Genomic DNA, 22,223 nt, shown 5'->3' with positions numbered 1-22,223 from the left:
GAAAGAAAAAACCCAGAGCGATATGAAGCTGAGACTTAGGTTTAAGGAAAGTAGGCAGCTAATGTGGCAGTAAATTGCAAGCCTAGAAGCCAGGTAGTCCTCTGAAGAGAAGGGTTCAGCGATGTTAAGGATACCTAGCCAGAGCCCAAGATGCACTAGATTACATACCATTTTCTTTGGGACCCATCCCCTCCATGCTCTTACTTAAAGAATGCTGGGGTTGGTGTATTGAGTAGCTGAGTGGATAGCGGAAGGTTTTGTGAATTACGTAAGTAGGAATCAGTTTCTGGCTGTTGAACTGATGATTAAGGGGGTGGAATATTGGTTTCCCTCCTTAGTTTTCTTTGTTCAGGAGCTACAGCAGAAAAGCATTCTTAAGGCTAAATTGAGTGAGAAGTGTTGGGGACTGTGTGTGTGCACATGAGTGCATGTGTATCCTCAGTTTTTAAAATCTTTCTCTCCTCCAGGTTATCCTACCTACAAAGAAAAAGTAAAGAAAAGGCCTGGGGGCCGCCCAGAAGTGATTTATAACTATGTCCAAAGACCCTTTATTCGAATGTCCTGGGAGAAGGAAGAAGGAAAGAGTCGGCATGTAGACTTTCAGTGTGTAAAGAGTAAATCTATCACCAACCTTGCAGCAGCTGCCGCAGACATTCCCCAGGACCAGCTGGTAGTCATGCACCCAACTCCGCAAGTAGATGAGCTGGATATTCTCCCTATCCATCCCCCTTCTGGCAACAATGACCTCGATCCTGATGCACAGAATCCAATGCTGTGATGCTGATGTTCCTTGAAACCATAGCATGCTACTCTTCACAGTGACGTTGCACTCTCCTCATTCTGCACTGCAAAGCCACTCTCTTCATTGTGAGATGCACATAACAATGTTTAGGATATTGCAGTGTAGGCTTTTTTAAAGACCAAAGGTAGCTGAATGGTTTTTTAAATGAGTACAACTCTAGCATCCTGAGGTTCCAGTTATATAAATGTATTTGTTTACCAGTAGGTTTGTGAAATTGGTTCTTTGTATGGGGGACAGTCCTTTTTCACATATCTAGATCTTTTCAGAAGTGGTGGAAATTGGCAGCTGGGGTACTTTCAGTCGGGATTGATATTTGTCACGCCCCAGATAAAATGCAGAATATTATATAGTTGCACTTTATAAATGGTGGTTAAATGGAACTGTTCAAGCCATTTTTATAGTTGTGTGATGCACAAAATAACTTAAATTAAGTGCTTCTATCAAAGTATTCCTTCAGTAAAATGTGTATAGTTTGCTGCCCATGATGAGCAAAAAATGAGTATTTATCATTGGGTTTATTTGAACAATTAGAATGAGATTCAAAACCCCTATTTTATCTGTTATCTCCAGCGCCACTGTCACCCTTTTAGAGTGAGTCACCTGCAGGGAGTGTGAGCATCGGAGGGGTTTATTATCCAGTCTGCCTTACCCTTAATCTGTTCACAGATATTTATTTACTAATGATTTTTTTCTTAAGAGTTATGGGATAGGAAAATGAAGTGTTTGCTCTTCATTTACTAAATGATTGTAAACTCGAGTTTTTCATCAAAATAAAATTCCATTGTTTTAATGTTTCTGATCAACTTTATAACCACCTTGACCAGATTTTTAGTTTCATAATTAGCAGATTTCCTGTCTTGTTAGTGTCAATATAACTAGAAACCAAATAGTAGCTCAAGGAACTCCAATTCAGTATATGTGTGTTGAGGCACTAGGTTTCCTACTAATTATAAAATATACTATAAATCCAAAACAATGTTAGAGCTGAAAAGAGAACATTTTCTAGTCCAGTCTGCTACGAAAAGTGAAATTCCTTTACTCGGTCATATAGTAAGCTTAAGTTTCCGAGCCAATTTCTAGCATTAGTTCAGTGCTTTCTTCATTATACTGTGTTGCTCTGCTTAGCAAACTATTCATGCAAATGCTCTTTTTTAAAAATATTCTGTGGCCCAATTCAAAAAGGAATCAGAAGTATTTAGATGCTTTGGGTCTGGGGTCACTTAATGTTTGACGCCATACAACTGTGAGTAGTAGTACAGAGGAGTTGTAGAAGAGAAGCCAGTTTTTTACATCTAATCTTGAATTTGTAATTTCATAGGATTTGAAATGTGTTTAAGCAGTAGCATCTTTGTTCTCACATAAATTAAAACTGCAACAATTTAGAGAGTAACTGTCTTAACAGTACAGCTAAGCTGGTAACAAGGGGAAATTCTGTAAGTCCCAGAACCGTTAGGAAGACCAGAAAGGCACTGTAAATGTCACTGGCATGGCTCATCCCTAAACACCCACTGTGGGAGATTGATGATCCAGCTCTGCAGCATGTAGGATGTTTTCCTAATTATTTGAAATGTGAACAGTATATATAGAACAAGGGAAACATTTATTAAAAATATTTTAACTGTCTAATACATTATACTTTAACCCATATTTATAGTAAAGGATTCTTACAAGGAAGAATAAACGGCTTTATGATACAATTAGTATAAGAAATATCCACATGGGGGACTTCTTTGTAGTGTAAAAACACCATACATCTGAAATGACCATTTGCATATAAAAGCTACCAATGATGCTTCTGTGCACAATGATTAAAAAATTCAACACAAACAGAATCCAAAATATACAATTAATGCAAGCTATCCACAGCTAGCCCAATAATCAATGATGAGGAAACACTGGAGCAGGCTTAGTTCCACTTTGTCTGAAGTTACACATAGTAAGATTGACTTGTATCAATGGCTCTGAGATGGCTTTTATGAAGACAGTACATAAAAGCTGTTCTCTCCTTATCCAGTAAGCTTCACAGACTGTAAAACTCCACCAGTAATGCACTTTGATACTGTAGCTGTTGCTAAAGCAACATGTAGTGTTTACAGCGGCCATGGCAAGTCGCTAAAGTCAACAGGGCCACCCAGCCCAGCATCTGCTTCCAAGAGGCTCATTATGACAGCCATTGCTGCTTCATCATTACTGGGACTACTTGAGCCTTGATCGTTGTCTATCATGTCTATGCCTATGTGAGGGTTCTCACCTATGGAAGAGATAAAGACTGGTCAGTGATAATACCAAAGCATGTTTAACTGTAGTAAGCAATTCCTAAGCACACTTTTAATAAGAACGTTATACTTAACAGTAGGGTGAGAAGAGCAAGAGAGGCTGCTTTTTGGGCTGCATTGCCATTTTTTTTTTAACTTTGGCGTTTTCAGAGGGAAGAACCAACTTTTTAGAAACAAAGTGCTTAAAATTCAATAAAGATTAAAAGCATTTGAATTGACCTCATTTTAATATTCTCATATAACCAGTTACAAGGAGGAAGTTACAGAAGGAAAGACAAATAGGAAGGTAAAAATAGGAAAAAAAGATCTAGAAAGACAAGTAGAGAAAAAGATGAGTGGGATGGGAGAAGCAAACTCTTCATCACTTAATGACTTTTAATACCCTCTGAAATGCTTATTGATCACCCTTTTAGGCTTTATCTCTGAACCTTCATCACCTCTCCCTCTGAAGAGATTATGTCCCACATGGTGGGAGAAAGCCTGTGTCTAGGCTGCTGTAGTCTCTTCTTGAGTTCAGGGACAAACTCGGACCCCCCACCCCGACCTCGCCCCGAACTCAACCATTAAACTCAACAGTGAAGTGGACAAATTTTAAACCTTTATTTTATTATCAAATTTATCTAAAACCAGCTTATTTTGTACATTCAGTTCTTAAAACTGACTTTATGCCAGATGTTTTGCACACTTACTGCAATGGCAATGAATAATAATGCCACTTACCAAGAATAGAAGAACTATCAGAATATGGATAGCCTGGGTTCTCCTGAGCCTGCCCTGGTGGTAAGCCACTGGAAGGAATGTCTGGAGTCCCTCCATTTAAAATCTACAAACAAAAGCGAAGTTTTCACATCACCAACGGTTTCAATCAGCATATGCAATGTCACCAAGAAAATAAAGCATATTGAAGAGGAAGGTGGGGGAAAAAAGCTTCAAATGGCTCCAGTTTCTTCTTGCGTGATTACAAACAAGAAACTGTTAGGAATGGTCACAGGAAGGGAAAAAAAACCTCTCCCCAAAACTGTTCTTTTCTCTGCATTTGATTCAGCCCACACAGGCAATTTAAAGGCTGAATAAAACCCCTAGAGCATTCAGTTGCCTTGGTTTGTGCTGCTCACATGTTTCTTTAAGGCCAAGGACTAAACTTCAGTGAGCCCACCTGGGCAGGTCCACTGTAAGGGAGTAAACCTCCCGAGAGCAACCGATGTTGCTGTAGAATAAGGAGTCGTTAAACTGCGAAGAGACACAGCTGACGAGTCACAAGTGAACAACAAATCACTAGAAGTAAATCTCTCATCGCCAGTTATACTACAGGTGCTGACTTCAGGAACCAGTGGGCTAAGTTCCTAAGGTAGGCCACCGAGAAGTATAATTACCACTCCTCAGTAGCAGAACTCGAGTTCTGTCTCTCCCCGCAGCTTCCTTCCCCTGGCTCGGTCTCATTTAGAAAAGCATCTCTGAGGAGCATCTGGATGTAGGTGAGGAACAGTTTGGTAGCTGCTTGGATTTCAGGAGACGCAGTGATTTCAGGCCTTGCCAGTAGATGGCATTATGACTTCATCTCCACAGTTCAACTTTTTGGTCTAGGGACCCCTTTACACTCTTTAAAGATTGAGTACTCCAAAGAACTTTTGTTTATGAGGGCTCTATTTATCAATATTTACTATATTTGAAGTTCAAAATAAATTTAAAATATAATAAACTTATTACATGTTAACATGAATAGCATTTTAATGAAAAATAACCATTTTCCAAAACAACAACAAAAAATTAGTGCAAAGTGTCACTGTTTTACATTTTTTGCAAATCGAATGTCTGGTTTAATAGAATTTAACCACATTCTCATATTTCCTTCTCCATTCATTCTGTTTAGATATGCTGTTTGGTTGAAGTATATGAAGGAAATCTGGCCTCCCATAGATATGTAGTTGGAAAAGGGTGGTGTATTTTAATAGCCTTTTCAAATAATTGTGGTACTTTTCTTTGATATTACATCAAAACTCAACAAGTGGAAGTTTCTTAAAAATCAGTTGCAGTGTGGAATCTGAAATCATAGCAATGAAATTTTTCTGCTCTATCATGTTAAAATTCTTTGGTATATCTTGGCACTTGGGATGGATCGTATACCTTTGCTTGACTTTGAAGTATCTTAAATTGGTCATTTAGTTACTGAGTTATGCAGATCTTCCAAATGTTGACACATTTCATTGTACAACATCAAAACATCATCATTGTTAATATTACCTACATCATCGGAAATATCTTTGAAGTTTTGGGAAGCTGTTAAGTGCAAAGTAGCAGTTACAAGTTTTCCAAAAATTCTACTTTTTGCTTGAAAGCTAAAATTTAATCATAGGCAACAAATATTGTCAGTTGTTTTCCCTGAAGTAACAGGTTCACTTCATTGATTTTCAAGAAAATGTGTGCTAAATACCCAAGTCAGAATAACCATAGTTTGCAACTGTAAAACTGGTGTCCTATGAAAAAAGCAGTTAAGGGTTCAGCTTATAACTTAAACTATTGCACAAGTGCTTTTCCTTGAGGAAACCATCATACTTCAGTATGCAGCACAAGTGCTTTATGCATACACTGAGTATTAAGATTTATTCAAGGATTTTATAAAAGTAATTATTTTTATTGCTTCATTATGGACATTTTTAAATGAAACTGGCTTTAACATTTTTCATTATTTTTTTACTGTGAGTATATGGCAGTGAAGAATATAATGACTACTAGCACAGTCTGGTGCCACTGCCCTATTTTTTTTGTTTGTTTTTCCCTGAGGAATATTCGCCCTGAGCTGACATCTGTTGCTACTCTTCCTCTTTCTTTTGCTTGAGAAAGATTATCCCTGAGCTAACATCTGTGCCAGTCTTCCTCTATTTTGTATTTGGGTCACCACCATAGCATGGCTTGATGAGTGGTGTAGGTCTGTGCCTGGGATCCAAACCCTCGAACCTGGGCCACTGAAGCAGAGTGCATGAAACTTCAGCCACTTGGCCACAGGGCCGGCCCCACCACTGCCCTGATTTTTGCAAAAGCACCAGCAGTTTTACCCAAAATTGTTTTTGCACAATCAGTTCATGTATCAACACTGTGATAAAAATAATGATTTAGCATTATTATGAAAATAGTTTTGACCTTGCAGACCCCTAAAAGGATCTTGGGGCACCCCTCAAAGACTACAGATGACATCTAAGGAACTGCTGCTTTATCTGAATCTGCCTTAGTGCCTCTGGATGTCCAGACTCACTTAGTCTCCCCTTTTTAGCTTGATTCTGACTGAAACAACTGGCAAGCTAAATGGCTCATATTTTTGGACCTGCCAAATTTGAAGGTGACTGGAAGGGTTAGAAGCATGGGGCTACCTTTACTCCTGTGACTTTGGTACACCATTTAATGCTGCTGTCATTTTTAACTCCATCTTGTTTAGGTCTTATAAGTCCTGCTGCTGAGGACTCATAAGAGAATACGTTCAGAATTTCTTCTCCCAGACCCATTTTTATAAGCCCAAAGAAAAGGAAACATTTTTAATAAATGCCTCAAAAATACTTGGGGCTTTATGATGCAGAGTACACTTTTAGATCTCTAGCAGTTGGTATGAAAAGAATCAGAAGTCAAGAGACCTAAATTTAGTTTGGGGCCATACTTATTAACAAATGCTGAGCTAATCATTTAACATCTGGGACCTGGATTTTGTCACCTATAAATTTGTGAGGATAAGATGAGAGAATGTATATGAAAGCTCCCTGAGTAATGTTTAAGCACCATACTGGAGTGATAACCTTTCAAAACAGTACAGTCATGTGCCACATAACAAAGTTTCGATCAGTGACAGACTGCATATATGATGGCGGTCCCATAAGATTAGTACCTCAGAGCCTCGGTGTGTAGTAGGCTATGCCATCCAAGTTTGGGTAAGTACACTCTATGATGTTTGCACAACGATGAAATCACCTAATGATGCATTTCTCAAAACGTGTCCCTGTCGCTAAGCAACATGTGACTGTGATGGGATTTTTGGTAACACCAGGAAGCCATGTGCCTGAAAGTTAATTGAGAAGCAGAGAAGGGGAGGCCACCCTAAGGAGATGGTGGATCCAATATGGAGGAAAGACCTAGGGGTATAACAGGAGAACAGAGCTAAGAGCACAGCCTGCAAGCCAGGGTGGCATGGGGGTGTGACTAGCCCCAAATTCATCCATCAGTGCTATTTTCTGAGTCACTATCAAAGGCCAGACACTTTCACATATATTGTCTCATAATAGATCTTCATGTGCAAAGATGCTAGCTGTCCCAATCTATATTAGCCCCATTATAAAGAAAACTAGGGCTTAAAAATTGTACAGGATCACATAGCACATGGCAAAACCAGGCTTAAACCCCAGGTCTATCTTACTTTGACCATGCTCTTACCCATTAATTTATTGACTTTAAAATCTTTTTAGGGAGAGTGGGGGCAAAACCTTTTTTCAAATAGAGCCTTTTACAGAAGATTCATATATAAAATAGAAGTAAAGCTGCCTGGTAGAAGCAGGAGTCCTGACCTTACCTTCCTCACCATCTGCCCCCACCCCATTCCACCTGGAGCACTGCAGCTCCTGGTTCACCTGAGCCTCTCAGGAGCCCAGTTTCGAAAACCCATCTCCTGCTTTTGATAGTTTGTGCCCTAGGAGTCCCATCTATGTAAATTACTAATATTCCTTCCCTCTGTATATTTTGCGAGATAGGGGAAGGAAGACTTTATGTCCAAAGATGCTGGCCTTTGGGTCATCCTAAGCTGTATTAACATCAGGCACTATAAACAGATTTATGACTTAAAATTAACATGGGCCTAGACTTGTAAATTCTTTGTCAAAGATGAAAACAGATGAGTGGTTTCTAAGCCTATCTATAGCGTAGTCTTCTAGCCAGCTCTTCATGAGGGCTGACAACTGAAACTAGTTGTACCCAATGCTGCCACACCACAATAAACCCAAGCGGCAGATTCCCAAGTATTCTGCAGCTGCAAAAGCATGGCTTGCCTTCCAATGCACTGCTGGTGATATTATTGTTTCCAGTGCCTACGCTCAACACTAATATTTTCTCCCTCAAAAACTCCTGGCAGAGAAGTAGATAGTTTCCTCTGTGAGGTACTCACTAATCCTTCCCTCCTGATAGCTCCTGAGTTGTTCCCTCACCGCAAGAGAGTGATAGCTCCCCATTCCTTAGAATCATCTCTTTCTGCCTTCCCCCACACTCTTGGATTAAATCCTCTAAGGATGCCAGCAAGCCTCCCTAGCTCAACTGGTGTGCTTTGTACCTCGCCTCACACAGATGCATTTACTTCCAGGAGGGAAAAGGGTCCAACTTGTTTCAGCAACCGCAATTCTAATTATATACCGCCACCCCCAACATTTCAGAACTCGGGCAAGAAGCTCGCTAGATTAAGAGGGGCCTTAGCCTGAGAGTCATCAGCCTTACCTTCTTGCCTCCTGGAGAAGAGGCATCAGGGGGAGGTGTACTTGTGATGTTCAATGGACTGGAGCCACAGCTGGAAGGCGATGACCCTCTTATCCTGTCAGAGAAAAGAGGAGTTAGGTACATTGCCTTTCCTTTTTTTCAGTAGAGTGCATGTGTTTTGTTGAGGGGTGAGGGTGAGAAGAAAGATGATGACCTAGAATAGGGATTGGCAAACTTTCTGTAAAGGGTCATAGTAACTATTTTAGGCTCTGTAGGCCATGTGGTCTCTGTCATACCTACTCAACCTTGCTATTGTAGCTTGAAAGCAGCCATAGACAATATGTAAATGAATGGGTGTAGCAATGTTCCAATAAAACTTTATTTACAAAAATCAGGTGATAAGCTGGATTTATCCCATAGGCACCTGATCTAGGATGCAGACCCTGGAGTCAGGTCATCTCAATGACAAAGCCCTTGGATTAGGGTTTGGATTTTGGGTTAGTGAATTTCAAGTAAGTTTTATTTCTTCACAGAATCCAGATCTCAGAGTTGGAGGGAACTTTAGAAGTCAACCTCCATCTTTGATACCAGGAACTAGAATCTATAACAAATGATTTATCTTCTTTCCTACAAATACTGTTTAGCTAGTAAATACTCTTAGGAAATGGAGGGTGCTGTGGTGGCTCAGCTACACCTAGAAAGTAGCCTTGCAGTAGCAGTAGTCATCGTCTTCTAAGGCAACAGATGATGAAAAATGGGTTCAGGCCCTTCTCAGCTGGTGAATTTCTCGGCATAATTTACAGAGGGAAAGACTTAGAACTATAAATCCACATAAATTCCTGTCAGGTGAAAGGACCTCAGGAAAGGAAGCCATGGCGTGGCACTGAAGCTAGAGTTTTAGGGAAAGTGTGGTGGCAGCTGTGTGACCACCAGGCTTTTAGCTCCTAGATGGATGAATGCAATTTGTGGGTCACCCAGGACCCCTCCACTGCCAAGCAGTCTTTTGGCTCTTGGCCTGCACTGCCTAGTCCTGTAGATTTGTAAGTGAACAAGCTTTCTCTCTCCCCTGGATCATGTGCTCCTCAAAGGCAGGATACAGCTAGAGACCATGCCGTCAGCATACACAGATGGCTACTAACTGCTTACTGAAAAATTGCTGAATGTCTGCTACCTTTCCCTACTTATGTCTATGAAACTACCATTTTCCTAGGTTCCTCACTTTGGAATTGCGTTTTCATCATCACTTATTTGATCAATATCTAGTCCTTAAATTGTTATTATTGATTTCTCTTTGGGACAGTATCATCACTGTAGAATGGGCCTCATTCCTGGGTTATTAAGTATGCTCACCTTCCTCTCTTCCTATTCCAGTCCAACTTCCACAATGCTTATTAACATACCACTTTGGACACCTGTTCAGCATCCTACAATGAATGGGGTATTACAATTTTCTTCCAGACTAAACTGCTTAGCATGACTCCTTAGAATTCTTAGCAATCTTCCATCACTCTGTGGCTCCTTCCTATCAGGAGGCTGCCCACTTAGGTGGCTGGCTTCTTGACCCTGAATATGCCACTTACATGCCCACTCCAGCATGTGCCTGTCTTTTCTAGAAGGAACACCCACCTTCATCACAAACCTCAGCTAAGATCAAGTTCAAACCCTTCCTCCTTTGCTTGCTTCAGCCCAGGCACTTTCCCTTTTTTGTATTATCCTAAAGAAAACAGGCTTCTTAAAGACTAGAAGATCCTTGAGGTCAAAGACTTTGTATTGTTCTTGGAGGGTCTCAAGCAAAGCATAGAGTGTGTAGTGGCTGATAAGCATCTGATTAGCACACACTACCTTCACATCTCCTTCCTAAAGGAGACTCAAGCAGCCACATCCATCATTCCTGTAGGGTTGGAACAGAGCTGTGCTCCCACTGGGATAAGAGCCCCTCTATGGCCAACTGGAACACTAGGCCAGCCTCCAATTCTGAGAGAATCAATCCAGTGCCAGCAGGGAATAGCAGTAATTTTTTCCTTTTCCTATGATTATGTTCCATCAAGTTTGCATTCCTGAAGAACTGATTACCACTCTCTCCATTCCCCAAATTCAAATGGACTTATAATAACTTCTTCCCTCTCAATGACTGCTCTTAAAGACTTCAACTGACAATTTTCAAACACTCACTGTAAGTCAGTTTCTCTTCTGGGAGGTTTTCTGAGTTCTCTCACAATCTTAAAGCAATCCCTGGGAGATAGCTATTGCCTCTCTTTTATGCTTAAGTCAACAGAGACCAAGAAGTTAAGTGAATCTCCTAAGCACAGCCAAGCAGACATGTGGACTCAAACCCATGTAAACTGCTTCCACTTCTTTTCTTTCATATGGAAAAAAAATTCCACTCAAGAAAGCTCCTATTACTTAGCCGATTTGTTTGGTCTCCCCTAGGCAGCTTTTTGATTGAAAGAGGCTAATGTTTTGTTATGGCCCAGATCACTCCGGCAGTTCACAGCTCCACTCCCGCAGTCCTGTAATGTTAGTGTTCATCCATCCTCACTGGGAAGCTCCTTGAGTGAGAGACAAAGTAATAAGAAAGTTGAGCCTCCCAAAGAGTTGCCTTTAGCTTGGGGCTGTTTGGGTTTAGCTTCTTTATTTAAAGCAGGATTTCTCAATCTTGGCACTATTGACATTTTGGACTGGAAAGTTCCTTATTGGGGGCAGGGAGGCTGTCCTATGTACTGTAGGATGTTTAGCAAGCAGCATCCCTGGTCTCTATCCACTGGATGTTTAGCAGCAACCTCCCACACAGCTGTCACAACCAAAAATGTCTCCAGACATTACAAAACATCCTGAGTTAAGAACTACTGGTTTAAGGGAGCAACTGGACGATGTTACTTGCCTGTGGATTTCCATGACTTCCTCAGCAATCATTCGACCTATTTTTCCTGCCCCAGCCCTGGTTCCCCCTGGAATCCCTGGAACAGTGGGGTGAGTCCTCTTTGGGCCACCTACAACAAAGGAATTGAAGAGTGGGAGAAGGGAAAGCCGGGAAACAACGCTACTGTGTGTTAAAACCAGTTCATCTCATGATCCACTTGAAGTTCAACCTTAGGATTGTGCCTTGAGGGGTATTAGAGCCACAGTTTGTCAGGAAAAGGCATTCCAGCAGGAGAAGGCTCAAGTTCCCTTCCAGGATCAGAGGCTGAAGTGTTGACATGAAGCATCTAATTCCCCTCATGCACTCAACCTACGTTTAGTGAATACCACTGTGCTGTGAGCCAGGGTCACAGAGATACGTCAGCATCCCTGCCCTCAAGGAGCTCACAGTCTAAGGAGGAGACAGACAAGATGGACAATGGCTGGAGCAAAGTGTGATAAGTTTGACAAGTATGCATGAGGCCATCCTGGGCCAGGTACAGCTTCCTGCAAGAGTTTAAATCTGATCTGAGTCTTGAGAGAGGAGTATAAATTAGCTTGGCAGTGAGGTAAGGAGGAGAAAGCATTCCAGGCACAGCAACCAGTATATGCAAGAGCAGTGAAGCAAAGCAAGACTTGGGAGACTACTCCAACAACCCAGTATGGATGATGATGAAGGAGTGGTAGGTGAAACTGGAGGCAGGTACCAATCAGATCATCAGGGGCCCTGGATGCCATACTGACAGATTTGGACAGCATCCACAAGGGGATGAGGAGTACCAAAGGACTTTACACAGAAAAGGCACTGACCTAGATTTGGGTTAAGAAAGTCCACTGCATAGAAAATGAACTATGGTGGAGGGGGAGAGGGACACGAGGGTTAAGAAGTTACCTGCAATAATCCAGGCTACAGATGAGGAGGGTGAAGTGGCAACAGTGGTGATGGAGAGGGATGAGAGAGCGAAGGGACAGGATTTCATGTTTACATAGAATGGGAGACAGGCAGGAGTCAAGGTTTCTGGCTAACCAACCAGATGAGGGAGTACAGAGAATCAGTTTGGATATGCTGAATGTCAGGTGCCTTTTGGACTCCAGGGGGCTCTGTTTAGGAGGCAGTTGGAGAGACAGATCTGGAGCTCAGGAGAAAGACCGGATGTAGGAGTCATTGATGGATAGAGGTGGGGACTGAAGCCATGCAAGCAGAGGCGGTCCTGGGGAAGGATGAGCTGAGTGCAGAGAGCAGGGGCCAAGGCTGAACCCAGGAAGGGAGCCCTGCTGGGTATGGCATACACCCCAGTGCTGACAGACACCCTCCTCCCACCATAGGAGCCAGTGACAGTCGCCGAAGAGCACTTCACATCACAGCCACTGGGCAACACACAGGAAGGAAGGCACAAGGGGAGCAGAGTTTGCTATTTCAAGGGCTTCGAGGGTCCAGACAGCCTCAGGAAAGGCAAAAACGAGTTCCCAGTATTCCAGGTTCAACAGTGAAAGTGAGATGACAGCGTCCTTAGTGCTCATCCCCTCAAGGCCTCCCTTGTTCCACATAATATGGTGGCTGGGGACCACAAATACTTGAGGGGAGGGTATATTGGCCACAAGCAGCTTCTCAGAGGCAAGCCCCAAAGCCCCGGCAGTACATAGTTACCTTCTCCAGAGGGCAGCATGCTGTCCATGCTGTGGGGGGATGCTGTGAGCTGCGGGAAGGTTGGGTCCCCGCCTTCCAGGACGTTGGCTCTGTGAACATCCCAGCAATAAGGAAACGTGAGTCAGGCCTGCTCAGAACTGTGCACTTTTCACCTTGGCCAAGGTGTCCGGAGTCCACTCTGGACCTGGACAGGCCAGAAAATGAAGTGTCTGAGTGGCTCAACAGGTCTCCTCGCTGTTCGATAACATGATGGACAGCATCCCGGCCTTTGGCCTCACTGCCTGCCTGGGCCTTCCTAGTTTGCGTGGGACATGGTTCCAGCAGAGGTGGTGACTGCAGCAGCCCACTGCCACTGCTAGAAGGCCTCCTCTCCTGCCAGCCTATAGTGCACCCAGCCCTGGCCCCTTGCTCAGCTCTAACCACAGGTGGGGGTTTGGACATCATGGGGAAGGAGATGTGGGGAGCAGGCCTGGCCAAAGAGGAGGTCTTTCCTTTCCCTGCTCACCTAGCAGGTGGCAGCTTTCATGGATTGTCAACCCTTCCCTCCCCAGCAGTACCAGCAGATACCCAGTGTGCAGGGCCTGCAGAATTCAAAAGTTGACTGCTTTATCAGGAAGGAAATGTTGCTGTTTCCTGGAGCAATTCCACAGCCAGGGGTCTGTGTGGTATGAGTATTGACGCTTGTCCTTTGTTAACAACCCTTTTGGCTTCTGCCAATCCTTAGGCTTCACACGATATTAGCAACGTGGTATTAGAGGATGTGATACTGGCTGTTGCTTGTACCCCCTTTTCCCAGGTAAGGAGCCCAAGGCATTTCTCTTTGAAGCAAGGGAACTTTCGATATAGGAAAAACACTTACAAAACAACAGTGTTGGTTGAGACAATGTATTCTACTTCCTTGGTCCAAGGGTTCATGAAACTGAACCATCGACTCCGTAGCGTGATGAAAGAACCATCTTTGATTTTAAACTTATAGCAATTAGTTGTAATCTTTTCTCTCGTCTGTAAAACTGAAAATGCAAAGAAACCATGAACACTGTTGTTTCCTCAGACCAGTATATTACACTAACCAAATCCTAAGTGTTCTCAGGCTCCAATGCCATCACTCTTTAAGAAGCCAAGGGAGCTGGCACTTCAGAGAACAGGTTGTTTCTGAGGGTCTGAATCAGAGCCTCGCAACTCATTTTTGAATCTGCTACTATTTTTCAGAGTGTATGAAAGGAAGTCTCCAGGGAATAACTGCATTATAGGCATCTAACAGGAATCAGCCTGAAGTGAACACCAACAAATGAGAGGCACTGTCCAAAGGGCCCATGTTCTTTCCCCATCACAAAGCCTGGGGGCAGTACAGCATTTTTAGGACCTCTGAATCTGGAGAGGTCACTCACCTATTCAAACCTCATCCTTTCATCTAATAAACATGTAATGAGCACCTTTCATGTACTGTGCACTGTAGATAGGAGAGGAGACAGGATATGACCTCTGCCCTTAGGAGAGGAATGAAAGGCAGCTATGCAGAGGAGGTGACCAGAGCCTTAAGGATGAATACGAGTTTGCCACAAGGAGGGAGGGAAGAGCCAAGTAGCGCCCGAGGAGTGGCAGGGCCTTGGGCCCAGGGAACAGTGAGGTGGTCAGTGTGGCTGGAGCACAGGGCTTGGCAGGCAGGCATGAGGGATGAGGCTGTGGAGGTGGGTCAGGGCCAGGAGGTGGAGGGTCTTGAACGCCTGTCATGGCATTTGGGCTTGAGTATAAAGGTAGGAGGTTTTAAGCAGGGATGTGACATTACCAGGCTCGATCCATTGGAGCATAAATGGGGTCACTGTGGAAGATGAAAGATGGACTGGGGGCAGAAGGGAGCAGGGGGAATCTATTACAATTATCAGATGGGCACAAGGGTCTGAACCAGGGTCATGGAAGGGGAGGTGGCAAAAAGGGGCCTTTTTGGAAATGCATGTCTGAAGTGGATGAACAGGATCTAGTGGACGATGAAGTAAAGGAAGGTGCCAGTGCTGGTTTCTCTCTCAAGAGGCTACATATGTGGCTGCGCTATTAGTCAAGAGGAAAATACAGGAAGCAGTGCAGGATTTTATGGAAAAGAGAATTAGACCGGTTTGGGCCATAGTGAATCTTCCCAGGGTCCAGGTAAATCCTCTGAACAAGAAATGCCTTCCATAAATCGTCCAGGCCTATGTTAGAAAACCCTAGGCAGTCAGGGATGGGTTATCTGTAAGGGGATAAACGGTCTGGGAGCATCAGCTTCCTCTCTTCACAGTTGTTTTGGCCCCAAGACTCTTGGGCTGGCTGACTCCCACATGGCTAAGGGCAGACTTCTCTGGAAGGTTATGTGGACTAGTCTAGAAGCAGGGCACACCTTAAACTCAGCCTTTTGTACAGCCCAGCTTACCTTGCCTGTGACATTCTGCAAGATGTCCTATGTCATCTTGGTGAAAATATTCATAACATGATGTGCCTAGAAGTTCTTGTGGTAAATATGCCAAAATAGCTGTTGCCCTAGAAGGAATTTTTTCAAAAGAGAAAGCCATTCAGACAATTAATAGCATCTCTGCGTGGATGAACCCTCCTACAGCCAATGAGAACAAGTTCAACGCTGGGTGGATTTTCAGAGGGCTTATTACGAGGATAATTTTTTTTTAAGCAACTGAATTAAATCAAGGCTATAAAAATGGAGGTAAAGAAAGCAAAGAAGCCTTTCAAAGGGGCTGTTATCACAAGAAATCAAATTTTAGGAGGTTTAAAAATGGTAACTATATTAGTTAGATAAAAATGTGGCAGAAATCCAAACCCCAGTACAAAACTTCTGTTTCAATGCCTACTTTTTATCAGCATAACCAAACACCAGAAGCTCCAGGAGCAGGGGCCACAAGGACCTTAAAAAGTGGCTGTCTCCTTCTCCAGCCTTTAGTGACTATTTCTAGCAGCCAGAAAAATTCTTAGCCTATGAATATTCTTAAGGAGGCAGCAGAGAGCAGGGGAAACTTGGGACATGTGAGTTCTTAGCCCAGGTCTACCACCACTTAGTTGTGAACCCTGGAGGAGGCCAGTCTTCAGGCTGGGCCTCAGTTCCTCATCCATAAAAAACGAGATTAGACTAGGTCAGTGTTGTCCAACAGCACTTTCTGCGATGATGGAAACGTTCTATATCTGTGCCATTAGCTACCTGTGGCTACTGAGTACTTGAAATGTGGCTGGTAAGCCTGAGGAATTGAAATTTTACTTGATTAAATTAAAACTTGAATAGCCATACGAGATTAACATGGCGAATGACTATATTGGACAGCTCAGGACTAGATTATCTTTCCCAAGTCCTACATTCCAGAATTCCAATCACAGTAATGGTCTGGAACATTCCGTACATTCAGATAGCATGCTATGCATACTACTTCTCTTTCAGCCATGGACATCAAACCACCCCACTTAACTGTCTCTATATGCCAAAGAATGTCACAGAGAAAAATCCCAGTATTTACGATGATATTCTTATGGGTCTCACTTTTTAGCAGAGATCCCCATCACTTCCTTCTCTCTCTCTAGCCTTAGGAAAGCCTGCCAACGGCTCAGTCTTCTCTGCTTCCCACAGGGTTAAAAATCCTCTACCATTATTGTTCAAAGGCAACGTGCGTACTCTCACCTCTGGTCCACAAAAACAAATTTGCCATCTATCGCATGTCGAGAGACATATTCCATGGATTTCACCCTGATTTCCCCGTTCACCGGCTGTGGAACCACATGAGAATGCAGTCGTCCGATTGCAACAAGGCAGCTGAGATTACACCCCTCATTGTCTGGTTCGTTGTCTTCATCCAGCCCCATCTTTGTGGGTGGCCAGCTTTTCAAATAGCCTGTGCTGTGGATTGTGCAGAAGCTTTTTCGATCTGCTAGAAAGCAAAGTCCATGGTTAATGTCAGTGTGGTTTTGGGGCATGAAGGCAGCCTATAGGATGTAGGTAGGGAGTCAAAATATAAAAAACAAAGCTTTACTCTCCAGAAGTGAGCATCTAGTAAGAGAGGAAGACAGAAAAATAGATAATTATTATCCAGTGTCATATGTCTTAGGAGAGCTGGTTATACCAAAGGCATTACATAACCAAGGAAGGTGTATTTAAATCTACCTGGGGAAAGGAAGGCTGCCCAGAAAAACAATGTAGGAGGTCAGTCAAGAAGGATGAGCACTGTCTAAGGAACTAGAATGTGCAAAGGCACAGAGGCATATCCTGTACGAGAAACAGCAGAGAGCTCCATGGGGTTGAAGTGGAAAGGAAGGGCAGAGGTCGAGTTGGAAAGGCAGGTTGGGGGCAGATTACAGAGGTCTTGGATTATCTCCTGACAAATGCGTTAGTCTTTTTCAGATAAGAAATGGAGAGCTTCCAAAGGTATTTAAGTGGGGAAACAGCAAAATCAAATCATGGTCTGGATGCTCTAGGAGCAGAGTGACGGGTGAACTGGAAGAGAGTGAGAACCAGAAGAAGGACAATAAGACAGCAAGAGATGATGAGGACTGAGCTCTGGCAGCGCACTGAGGACGAGAAGGCGGCCGGGGAGGACTCAGGAGAAATTTCTGAGATAGAGCTGTTGGGATTTGGTGTGAATATCAAAATATTTGGTATGAAAGAAAGAAAATGAAGATGACTCCAACTTTTTTGGATTGAGTGGTTGGTGGTAGAGTTCACTGACTCAGGGGAGAGGATACAGAGGAGGTTTCAGAGGAGAGGAAGAAAAGATTTCACTTTGGGACACATTAAGTGTGGAGCACTGTGGATTTCAATAATAAACAACTCCTTATGGAGTGTTTACCAAGCATTGGGTCTGTGCTACCTACTGGGAAACAGCAGAAAACAAATCAGACATGGCTTTGTGGAGTGTACCGTCTAATGAGGAAGACAGACTTTAAACAAATAACCACACAAATAACTCCGTAACTGCAACTGTGAGAATGTGCTAGAAAGAAAACCTGCAGGGTGCTACAAGACAACATAAGGCAGCCTGAGGGAGTGAGGGACAGACATTGATGCCCAACGCAAGGATGAGCTGGAGTGAGCCAGGTAAAGGCAGTGGGGGAGGTGTGGAATTCCAGTCCAAGGTGACACCGTGTACAGAGACCTTGGAGGGAAGGGAAGTCGGCAAGGCTCAAACGTACAGAGTAGTGGCAGGGGTGGGGGTTGCATGGTCATGGTAAGGAATTTGAACTTTTCTTGAAGAGCAATGGGAAACATTGAAGGGTTTTAAACAGGGAACTGATAAAAAGACTTGCTTTTAGAAAGATCATTCTGGCTGCTGCATGGAAGGATGGAAAGTATGAGGAGCCTATTTCACCAGAAGTGGTGGGAGCTGAGGGCAGCCTGGATCTAGTGATAGGGGTAAACATGAAAACAGATAAACATATTGCAGCTAACTTCTGCAGAAGGAATTCACTGCGGCAGGACTTCGTAACTGACTGGATCGGGGTGGGGGGTGAACAGTGTGAGGGTGCCTCCCAGGTTTCTAGCACGCACAACTAGATGGATGGTGGCACCGTTTACATCAAGGAGAAGCTCAGGCGGTTCCTTTTCTATAGATCATGTTTGACAAGCCCTTGAGCTATCTAAGCAGGTAGATTTAATAGGCAGTCAATTCACAGATCTGGAGTTCAAAAGAGAAGTCTGGGCTAGAAATATAAACTTGGAAGTTACTGGCATATAAATGGCACTGAAAGCTAAGGGAGTAGATGACATCACTATGGATGGAGTGTAGATGGAGAAGAGAAGGAGGCCCAGGACGGAAGAGGAGGAGCCAGCAAAAGGAACCAGGAAGAGAGCCCGGAGTGACAGAGGACAGGGGAGACAAGAAGGATGTGGTTTCAGGGAATCCTAGGGAAGAGAATACTTCAAGATGAAAAACAAATGAGAAGTGTCCATTGCGTTTAGCAACAGGAAGTTCACTGGAGAATTCAGCGAGAGTGATTTTGGTGGACTGGTGGCTGCTCGGGAGGCAATTAGGGTCGTGGCTGAGAGTATTCTTTCTCAACCACATTAAACAAGCAGAATCTAAACAGAGGAAGCCTTCCCATGAATCTGTCATCGTGACAACACATCAGGGCTTTCCAACTCTCCTCTGCTCCCTAACTGCCCTACACCGTAGGGGGCAGAGTGAGGTCCTGGCCACAATGCTGGGGCCCACCGCTCTGACCAGCTTGGAACCACGGAGTCAACACCCTGCTGGGAGCTCCAGTGTAGAGGGCAAGGCTCGCCCACACCAGGACTTTAAAGAACTGTTAAAGGGTTACCTTTTTTCTTTGAGCAGGTGGAGGGGAAATCCTTGTCTTCAACCTTTACTGAAGGCCTGTTACACTTCATCCTACAGAAGAAAGAACGTCGTGCTCCAGAACATAATCGAGATGGCCCAGGGGTTATATCTGTTTTAACTGGAAGTCCAGCTGCAAATCAATACACAAAATGTGATAAACTGAGGGTAGTGTTGTCTGCCAGCAGGGGGCGTGTGACCTTGAAGAAAGCCTTTTCTTTCCTGCCTCGCTGTTTTATAACAACGGCATGAGAATGACATTTCTCCTCAGTTTAGGCGTTAAAAGATGCAGTATGGATAGGTCCATTGTCAATCTGGAAGTGTTTACAGATCACGGAGAATGCAGCTCCCGGACGAATGGACTAGGAGCTCTGGGGGATAAAAGGAAATGTAGCAGGGGGTTCCTGTCCCGCAGGAGCTCATGGCTGAGAAGGGGAAACGGAAGTCCACCACGAAAAGACTGATGATAACACAAGGTGACGTAGGATTAGTGCCAAATAAATGGCGGAGACAATCTGTGCTTCCCAGAGGAGGAGGAACTTGGGCTGGGACTTGAAGGATGGGCAAGATTTGGACGCTGGAACGGAAAGGAGGAAGCAGGATTGCCATTAGTTCTCAAACTTGGCTGTGGCCAGAATCCCCTGGATGATTTATCAGCATATGACTTCCTGGACCCCAGTCCAGATCTGTGTTGTCCAATGCGGTAGCCACCAGCTACGTGCAGCGACTGAGCACCTGAGGTGTGGCTACCCTGACTGGAGATGTGCTGTAGTGTGAATACACACAGGATCTCAAAGACGTGGTACCAAAGAAACCCCTCGTGTTGGATTTAGCATGTTAAACATAGTATTAAAATTAATTTTACATTTATTTTACTTTTTTAAAGTGGCTACCAGAAAATTGCGAGTCCCATATATGGCTCATATTTGTGGTTTGCATTATGTTTCCACTGGACTGTGCTGTTCTAGATCAGCTGAACTGGAGTCTCTGGAGGAGAAGCAGGACTGTGATCCTGATAGCAACACCGGCTACCTGTCAGTGCAGAAGCCGGGTCGACAGATCTCGCCCAGGAGGAATAAGTGTCCCCCGCCCATCACGGGAGCAACTGTGAGAGGAGTGGCCGCTGCAGGGCTCCTCCTGGGTCTCACCTCTCAACCTGCCTCCCACATGGCCACCTCTGTGGTTTTCCCCAGAACGCCAGCCCACACCTGCCCCGCCCAGACCAGAGCCCTTCACCGAGTCCCCATGGACGAAAGGTCTTCATGGTCCAGCCCTCCCCCACCCCTGCATATTTTGCTCCAGCAGCGCCAAGCAGGCCACATGGCACCACACCTCTGCACCCATCCACCAATCATTTCCTTTGCTCTTTTCCTCTCTTCACCACCTCACAAACATTAATTCATCTTTTCAAATCCACTTCAGTTGTCATCTATTCAGTGATGCCTGTCCCCACGCCCACATGAGAATTAATCATCCATTCTCTATGCCTGGTACTTTTTCGATGGCTGCACGTATTCTGTCCCCTTGTCTCCCTGACTATACGGTAGGAGCCTTAAAGGCAAGGACCAAACATCATCCATCTTATTCTCAAGTCACTAAAAAATTGCCAGGGCCAGGTACCAGGGTCTGCATTGTACTTTTAGGAAGAGGAGGAGTGCCTTAATGAAGAGGATGTTTTAAAGCAGATTCCTTTGTGGTATCTCCCTGCAGAGATTAAGATGGAGAGCTTGGAAGCAGGAAACTAGGTAGGCCATGCACTGGGCCAAGGCGAATACCAACACTGATACTGTGCATACCATATGCTGGGAGCCGTCCCATGTGCTTTATGTAGATTAACATATTTAATCTGCACAACAACCCAGTGAAATAGGTACTATTTTGCAGATAAGGAAGCTGAGGTACAGAGAGATTAAGTAACTTGCTCAAGGTCACACAGCTAGTAAATGACAGAGCTAAGACATGAGCCTGGCAATCTGACTTCAGAGTCCACACTCTTAACTGCTGGAGTGCACAGCCTCCCACAGGACTAAAGGAGAAGAGTGCTACTGGGGCCTCACACAGGAGACAGGGAGGGGATGCAGGAGCCGGATGCTGGGGGTGGAATGTGAATGGTGGTTCCAGTGCTGCAAGAAGGAAGCCAGGAGGGGAGCCAATCTAACGAGGAACCACTTTGGTCAAAGAAACATATTTACACTTGAGGTTTTCTTGCTTTCATGAGGCTGTCCGTGTGGCACTCAGATAAAGAGTGGTGATTTTTTCAGAGGGAAGATATCTAACTGGTGTGAACCCTTTAAACTCAGGAGTGTACAACCGGGAATTTCTAGATTCTGAAAAAAAGTGACTAAAAATCAGACAGAATCAAATCAAAGCTGTTTTCCTCTCTAGGAATTTGAATGTTGAGTTTTTTCTTCTATATGTAAAACAAAACAAACACAAAGGAATGTAAATAATTCCACTTAGCCAAAGACAGCCCCTGTGACCCAGCTAAAGGGCAGAGAGGGAGGACCCGGAGGCCCAGCCCACGGCCCACACCCTGCGCTGCAGCGCCTGCATGGCGGCTGGGGAGCAGCGGCGGCCTCCCGCACTCACTTTTTGCGTCTATGAGCCGCTCCCGCGGCGCGGTGTCCGAGGAGGAGAGCTGCTCCTTGACTTTGGCGATGTCTTTAGGATGCAGGTAGTCAAACAGACTCTGACCAATCAGATCATTCTGTGGGGGTGAAACGTCAAAGATGCCAAGTCAACAGCATGTGGAATATAAATTATCCAACAGGTGCTTTGCCTTTATTTTGTATTTTGAAGCGTGACAATGTCAGATATTTCACATGTGCACCTGTATACATGTCCAGTCACTCTGCCTGGATAGA

The 22,223-nt window shown here is 44.2% G+C and overlaps 2 protein-coding genes across 58 annotated transcripts in view; one reads left to right on the top strand and one right to left on the bottom strand.

Annotated features, from left to right (window-relative positions):
- The window catches only part of BTBD10 (BTB domain containing 10), a 71,027-nt gene extending 69,435 nt beyond the window's left edge, over window positions 1-1,592 (top strand). For all 8 annotated transcript variants that reach the window (XM_008521753.2, XM_008521754.2, XM_070624368.1 and 5 more), the window contains one exon: window positions 468-1,592. In XM_008521753.2, the coding sequence (XP_008519975.1) occupies window positions 468-778 (311 nt within the window). In that variant the 3' untranslated portion in view covers window positions 779-1,592. The remainder of the gene's footprint in view (window positions 1-467) is intronic.
- Window positions 1,593-2,383: 791 nt separating this feature from the next.
- Window positions 2,384-22,223, bottom strand: part of BMAL1 (basic helix-loop-helix ARNT like 1) — a 103,521-nt gene continuing 83,681 nt past the window's right edge. For 24 of the 50 annotated variants that reach the window (XM_070624340.1, XM_070624339.1, XM_070624335.1 and 21 more), the window contains 10 exons: window positions 21,949-22,066; window positions 19,343-19,492; window positions 16,713-16,959; window positions 15,468-15,574; window positions 13,923-14,073; window positions 13,064-13,152; window positions 11,399-11,507; window positions 8,539-8,632; window positions 3,799-3,901; window positions 2,384-3,053 (listed from right to left, as the gene is read on the bottom strand). In XM_070624340.1, coding sequence (XP_070480441.1) covers window positions 2,893-3,053; window positions 3,799-3,901; window positions 8,539-8,632; window positions 11,399-11,507; window positions 13,064-13,152; window positions 13,923-14,073; window positions 15,468-15,574; window positions 16,713-16,959; window positions 19,343-19,492; window positions 21,949-22,066 — 1,329 coding nt within the window. In that variant the 3' untranslated portion in view covers window positions 2,384-2,892. Of the gene's footprint in view, window positions 3,054-3,798; window positions 3,902-8,538; window positions 8,633-11,398; window positions 11,508-13,063; window positions 13,248-13,922; window positions 14,074-15,467; window positions 15,575-16,712; window positions 16,960-19,342; window positions 19,493-21,948; window positions 22,067-22,223 lie in introns of all 50 variants that reach the window. The other 26 variants (XM_070624343.1, XM_070624359.1, XM_070624342.1 and 23 more) reach the window with 4 other exon arrangements.

Source organism: Equus przewalskii, chromosome 6 (assembly GCF_037783145.1).
Source record: "Equus przewalskii isolate Varuska chromosome 6, EquPr2, whole genome shotgun sequence".
NCBI classification, from domain to species: domain Eukaryota; kingdom Metazoa; phylum Chordata; class Mammalia; order Perissodactyla; family Equidae; genus Equus; species Equus przewalskii.
The sequence above is the reverse complement of the archived record's forward strand: the minus strand, read 5'-3'. Positions and strand labels throughout refer to the sequence as shown.